Source organism: Rattus norvegicus, chromosome 4, assembly GCF_036323735.1.
Source record: "Rattus norvegicus strain BN/NHsdMcwi chromosome 4, GRCr8, whole genome shotgun sequence".
In the NCBI taxonomy this organism is placed as follows: Eukaryota; Metazoa; Chordata; class Mammalia; order Rodentia; family Muridae; genus Rattus; species Rattus norvegicus.
In genome coordinates, this window is record NC_086022.1 from 155,664,552 (window position 1) to 155,671,683 (window position 7,132).

Consider the following 7,132-nt stretch of genomic DNA (forward strand, 5'->3'; position numbering starts at 1 on the left):
GAGCCAAAATGCTGCAGAATGTGACTTTATCACTGTGTCCAGGCTTTTAAAGTTTTGGATTCCCTAGACATTGGTGCACACCTAGTGGCACATCCCAGCACTTGTGAGTTCAGGACAGCCATGGCTGTGATTGGTGGCTGGGGAGTGGGTGGATGGAGTTGGATTTCACCAGGAAGTGGTAGTGCCAGGACTGGAGAGCCAGAGAGGCCAGCAGATCTCATTAAGTTTGTGGCTGGCCTGCTCTACAGGGTGAGTTACAGACTTAGGAACTGCAATGTGCTTGCTAGAAATTGAACCTGGGTGCTCTGGAAAAGCAACCAATGCTCTTAACCGATGAGTTCTGTCTCCAGGCCAAAGGAGACGTTATCTTAAAAGAAAAAATTGGGGGCCTCAGTATTGGAATAAAGAATGTTCAACCTGTACCTGACTTATTTTTCTGAGAATAGGGTTTGTTTTTTTGTAGGGACTGAATATTTGTACATTCAGTTTTATGATCCTGGGGAATCCAGCTCAGGAGCTCATAGATCTCACCTGAGGGTTTTGGTTATGCCTGAATTTCACATAGCTTTTGAGTGCACTCATGGGGATCTGTTTTGGTTTTTGTATTTTTAGGCAGAATCTCACTGGCCTCAGCCACTTTAAATTAACTGTATGACTAAACCTCTGGCCCTCTTGCTTCCACCTCCCAAGTGCTAGGTTTACAGATGTGCACAACTATACTGGGTATTAGTTTCTTTCTTTCCAGTTACTAAGCACTGGGGCCTGGGTCCAGATTGGAGCTTCAGAACTCAGACTAGCTTCTGAGGGTAAAAAACTTGCCCCAACAAGCCTGTGTGGGTTGTTTTTTACATACTCAGTTACTTTTAGGCTAGGAAATTGATGTAATTTAAAAATTTTTTGTACTTTCAGAGCTAGTCCAGGGAGGAGCTAAGCCCCAAGGAAATGGACGGCTGCATGTGAAGACAGAAGGCCGGCCAGGAGGATTGGAGGAATAATGACTGTTGTACATCTCTGTTCTGTCATCCTGCTCCACCTCTTTGCTTTGAGTCAAGCCATCTTCAGAGCTGAACTGCATAGGCCTTAGGTGCACGCTCTTCCGATGATCGACAGGCCTGTAGCTGGGGTCATCTGCACAGCTGACAAACTTAACAAGAGCAAGTGTACCTGGAGTTCTTGCTGGCTTCTCCAAATCCCAAGACTTGTTCAGGGAAAATCACTTTAAACTTGGGTGGAGGGTACATTTAAGGCTGGACTGGTGCTTTTAAACTTTCATGAGCAGCTAATCTCAGGTATATATTTGGGGAAGGGACTACTTGTAGTATTAATGTTTTTTGAGCTGGGTCCAGTTTACAGAAGTTTCATGTTGCCTTTTTTATTATTATTTTTATTATTTTTAATTTTTTTGTGGTGAATGTATTGTATATAGAGTGGGGCAGTCAGGTGGGCACATGGAGCTGTGGCCAGCACACTGTACTGGAGTAGTCTCTGTCTTTGTACAGACAGGTCACACTGAATGCTTGTGGAGCTTGGAAAAGAGACCCAGAAGCTTGTAGCTTATGTATATCCTAACTTGTTTTCCTGGCAGCCTCCTTTCCCGCCGGCCTCAGAGACTACTTGTCCTCAGCATCCAACTCTCAGTTGATTGGACAGCGCTGTTATGTTGCTTACTGGGTGTTGCAGCCAGAGGACAGGCTGCTCTCGCTCTTGTGGCCTAAGTTCTGGACTTGGGAAGCATGTCCCTTCCTGCTTTTTCCACCAGCTCTACAGATAGTTGTAAGCCAGGAATTTGGGCTCTCTAGAGTGTTTTACTTATTAGAAGATAAAGTGGCTTCTTCATGGGCCGGTCAGGCCTGTGATCTAGAAGGCAGCATACAACGCTTTCTAGCACAAATCACGTTTTGTGAAAGTGACTACTCAGGTTTGTTATGTATGTTAGTCTCAATAAAGAAATTGCACAGGTTTGAATAAGGAAAATATATCCTATAGGATTTAAATTTGAAATTAGGACTATTTCAGTATGTGTAGTTTTTATCCAGTTTAAGTGAATCATAGACTCAGTCATGTTGATTTAAAGTAGCTGTCAAGGGCTAATTCTTGGGAATTATTTGTTGTTGTCTGTGATAGGAAACAATTTTACAGTATTAAATTACGTTACTATGGATTTAGAAGTGAATTACACTGGATTCTCCCAATTTAGCCTTCTGTATTTTATTTTAGTTGAGATGTCACCAAAGTTAGGTTCTATGTTTAAATTTTTGAAAATCCCACACAGAATAAACCAAGGGAAATGCCCTGGAGTTGCAAGTCTTTGTAAAAGGATATAATTTTTAAATATGCTTTTGGGTAATAGAGATCTCATAAAATACTAATCTGCCCTAGTATCTTAGAGTGTAGGTGTGGGGAGTGGTCAATGGAGATTTCCCTCCAGTCCCAGCATCCTCAGGAAGTGCAGGCTAGTCTGCCAGATGTGTGAGGGCTGCAGGAAAACAATTGGATACATCCAGGCTGTGGAGATAATTGGACCCTAGGACAGCTGCTCTCTTGATGGAAGTGGCTGCTCACTAACCTGCTGGTGTTGCTGAGGACCTAGAGCGTGTCTGGCACACACAGCAGGAAGTTTTCTTTCCTTTTAATTTGTGTTTTCCGGTCAGTTGAGTCAGAACCCAGACATCGCTGCAGTCCAAATTAGAAGAGCAACAAAGTCAGAATTGCGCTCTTGTGCTGGATAAGCCAACTTAATCAACTACTGCGGTTTGTGTCTACCGCTAACAGTGGAGGCCTGTATATCTCCCTAGGAATGCAGCAACTATCAGGCCTCTTTCAAGGTGCTAAAACTAGGGGTTGCTAAGCTGCTTCCACCTCCCATCTCACCCCCCTTACCTGTTCTTAAAGAAATGCTGTGAACAATATCTGGGAGAGAGGAATTGGTGAGTTCCTTCATCCCTTCTTAGTGTATGGAAGAAATTAAATAGGAAATTGAACTACTGAATTAAGTTCTAACACTATAAGAAGAGACTGTTGTGTCCTGTGTGTAAATTTGGTGGTGCATAGTGCTTACAGGGCCTAGTACTCTCTCCTCTGGTCTGGCCCCAAATTTTATTGTTCTTTGAAGTGCTAGGTTTCCTGAAGCACCCAGAACACAGTACTAAGCCTCTGTAAGCCCCTCACCCACTCAGATGCAGACAAGATTATTGGTTTTTGCCTTTCTGCTTCCAGTTATCTTACACAGATGCAGTGTCTTAAAAGCAGATGCAAATAATTGTGTTTGCAGTCTTCTCCGTAGGGAAATGGTGGTTTTGGAAGATGGAATACTTAAAAGTAGTATGTAGAGGGTGTCTTAAAAGATTCGCTTTTAGGCTAGGACCTGGATCATTCATTGGTCACTGAGACCTTGCTAGTATGTTGACTCTCAGTGGTCCCCAGGAGGACATAGTTGTTCATAATTAGAAGCACTCTTTGATTTAGTGTTAGACCTAGCTTTATCAGACTGAGTCATAACTTAGAACCCTTAGGGCCCAAAAGAAGTAAAAGATTCAGAAAGCAAGGTGGAACCTTTTAGAAGGCTTTTGAGTGTGTGTCTTTGTACCCCAACCCCAGCCCCACCGTGAAATCTTTTTCTTCAAAGGGCGAAAAAGAAACAATGGCAAAAGCGGAAAGCTAGAATTGCTCACCTTAGAAGAATATAAATAGGGCACCATGAGGGCTCGTGTTCATGTAACTTTCCATCCTGTCCTAAAAATAAACGCACAGCCACTCTGCTTTCTGGGCCACACTGGTTTTGGGACACCTGACGTACACCTATCTGAGCCTGTGAACTGCTCTTCAGTTCACAATGAGCCTAGACCCTAGGCCAGCTGCTCTCAAAGGGTAAACCTCATACTAGTCCATATATTAACTGATATGGAAAACATTAAGACCTATGGTCTCCACCCCTCAGCTCAATCAAATTTCAACTTTTAATGTCAGTTACTCTAGCCTGTCCCTTGACTGGCCACTTGGTGTTATTGTCCAGTGGCATTTGTCTGCTGTATGGTTGTTTTCTATTTTAACTTTTGCTGGCATTAAAAGGTGTGCATGTTGAATGTAGTCTTAAACAGACAGATGTCCCAGTGTAGTTCTCGCCATGTTTGCCACCAACATGACTTCAAGTCATACCACTTGGTCAGACTTTTCCTTTTAACAAATGTTCAAATCTATAAATGATAAACTGTCCTTAAAACCAGATTGGAGGTGGGGGAGAGGCTGAAGATGTAGTTGTGTAGCAGAGAACTTGCCTAACATGTGCAGGTTGAAATAAGGCAGGTCTAGTGAAATAGACCTGTAATCCCAGCTCTTAAAGGCTGTGGCTAGAGGATGGCGAGTTCAGCCTTGCCTGAGCATCCTAGTCTCCAAAGTGAAGAGAGAGCTGGGGTATAGTTCAGTGGTAGAGACCTTGTGCAGCCTCCTTGAGGCTCTAGCTCTAATCCTTAGTTACCACCATCACCCCAACCCTCCAAAAAAAAAAAAAAAAAAAAAAAAAAGGAAGGCTTAATCCACAGTCAAGGTCAGGTGTCAGAATGCTCAGGTGTTTCAGATGACCTCATTTGATCTCCTAGCATTCTTTACTGGTCCCTCCTTGGCCTCGTTCCTTATATATTTACCCCTGTTGTGCAGTTCCCTTCACAAAGGTGTATCAGTGAGTGTTCAGTCCTGGGGTTTCTAGAATGTGGGCAGCTCTTATCAGCACCTGTAGCAAAGACACTTGGCATTTGGGAGGAACATGCAGAGGCATTCCCCTTCCCCCATTAACTTACAGCACTGCCTTAGTTCAAATGTAAGCCCAGCATGGTGGCACAGGCCTTTAATTCCAGCAGAAAGATAGATCTCTGAGTTCAAGGCCTGCTTGGTCTAGCTTCAGGCCAAAGGCTAAGTAGTGAGACCCCCATTAAAATAGCAAACAAAACCCCAAGAATGAATGTGACAAAGGTGATTGATACTTGCTGATGAACAACATTGACTACCTTTTTCTGTTTTGAGTGCACTGAACTCCGTGAGCCTTAGGACCTGACGTAGACCTTCCCTTTGAGTAGATGGGTTGCATGCCCAGTCACGGTAAGCTGACACAGGCTTAGCCCTGGTGCTCAGCTCTGGACCCCTCTCTGTCAGTCTTGGGTTAAACATACTCTCTAGGTGAAGTGGGACAAGAAGCTTTCTACTGGCTTGACTTAAGTTAGCTGCTCTCATTGCATCCTTCCCCTCAGAGTCAGTGGGAACAGCTGCATGGATACTGAGTAATTTATTGAAATGCTGCCTCCCTCCACCTCATTCTGTAGCCTCTGCCCCTTCATTACTCTAGGCAGGGGATACTTATCTCATTTGACTGTGGGCAGCTTCCCTGGGGCCCTAGCCCCGAATTGCCAGTCTGCACACAGTATATGACATTGGATGTTGGTCTCTTGCTAAGGAAGAGAATGCCCTACGAACTGTCCTGGCCAGTGTCGGAAAGGGGGATGGTATTTATTTTTATATTGTATATATTTGTCATGGTCTTCTGGGTCCCTGCTGTTTCACTGAGAGCGACAATTACCTCAATAGTTAGTTTGATACTGTGTGTTGGATAACTTTTTGAAAGAACTTTTTAAAAAGCTTTTTTGATCTTTGGAGATCTGTAGATTTATTTACGTATGAACTGGTTATTTTGTATAAAGTACATTGTTAAATTAGTAAGGCTTTGGTGTCTGTGCCTGGTGTGTGTTCATGTGCCACTTCTATCATCAGGTCAGAGTTATTTCACCAGATTTGAGCCACAGTGCCCACCACCTAAGGACTCATCTTCATCTCACTGAGATGGCAAGGATCTTCACAGTGGTGCAGTCCTAACACAACCATCACAGCTAGTCGTGTACCTACCTCGGCCTTTATCCTCACCCCGCCACTGTGCGTGGCTGGTTGCAGGTGTCTTCTTCCCAAAGGTGATGGCCATATTTGGCATTGGCTGCTCTCCTTGCAGAACCTTTGGTGAGCAGTCAGTTGACAGGGACCATAGATGTCTGCAGCCTGCAGTCATCCAGGTTACAAATATCCAGAAGGGGGAGCTGCAAGCCCAAGGAAGCTTAGGCTAACCCAATTGTTTTTACTTCTAGTTCCTGGGAAGCATGTTTTGATCAAGTAGCTATGTTCTTTTAATCAACTATAGTCTTGGACCAAAGCTCCTGGCTGTTTTTATTCTTATTAGACTTAAGTAGTCCTGTTTCCATAATAACTCAACCATACATGTGCCTACTCACCAGCTCTGAACTCTAAGACTGCAGGACAGTTAGTAGCTTGAGGCCAGCTAGTGCAGCAAGGACTTGTCTCTCCTCCTTCACATGGGCTCTGGGGCTCAAACTCGGATTGGTGGACTTAAAAGGGGAAAGTTTTCATCTGCTGAGCCATCTGTCCAGCCCAAGGTTTCTTCAAAACAAACAAACAAACCAACAAACTCAAAACAACCCAGTCCTGAGAATGTTTACATAAGAGAAAGGGACATTTCTTCTATAAAATATGCTGTGTCACTTTATTTTCTAGTGTGGTTATGGGTTTTTGTAATTTCTGGAACAAAGTACGCTTTAGGGTGAACATTTAGGAAACAGGTCTGCAATTAGCTGGTCACATTGTTCTCTTTAGTGGTGGTTTCTCTTTGCCTAACGTGGGATGGGAAGACACTGGCTTCCAGGCCCATGTGCTAGCTTCTCAAAATCCCAGCCTGTATGCGTCACTGCCTTAAACATCCTCACAGCTGCTTCCTTGTGCATACTACTGTCCCTTAAAAAAACAGAAGCTTGGGTTTCTGATTAGATAATCTCCACCAAAAACCCATGTTACATAATTCCTTAATAGGGAAAGCCAGATTACTTAGAATTTAGCTCTGGGCCTGGAGGAATTAGGATTTAAAAGTACTTGCTTCTCCCAGCACCCACATAACAACTCAACTGCCTGGAATTCCAGTTCTAAGAGATCTAGTGCTCAGTTCTGACTTCCACTGTGCATATAATATACAGGCAGTCTTTACATGTAAAATCATGTATATCAATTAAAAACAGGTCTTTAGGGGCTGGGGATTTAGCTCAGTGGTAGAGCGCTTACCTAGGAAGCGCAAGGCCCTGGGTTCGGT

At 43.8% G+C, this 7,132-nt stretch overlaps 1 protein-coding gene across 5 annotated transcripts in view; it reads left to right on the plus strand.

Annotated features, from left to right (window-relative positions):
- The window catches only part of Cecr2 (CECR2, histone acetyl-lysine reader), a 107,678-nt gene extending 101,976 nt beyond the window's left edge, over positions 1 to 5,702 (plus strand). For 4 of the 5 annotated variants that reach the window (XM_008763251.4, XM_008763252.4, XM_039108208.2 and 1 more), the window contains one exon: positions 910 to 5,702. In XM_008763251.4, coding sequence (XP_008761473.1) covers positions 910 to 915 — 6 coding nt within the window. In that variant the 3' untranslated portion in view covers positions 916 to 5,702. The remainder of the gene's footprint in view (positions 1 to 909) is intronic. The other variant, NM_001191977.1, reaches the window with a different exon arrangement.
- Positions 5,703 to 7,132: the final 1,430 nt, after the last annotated feature.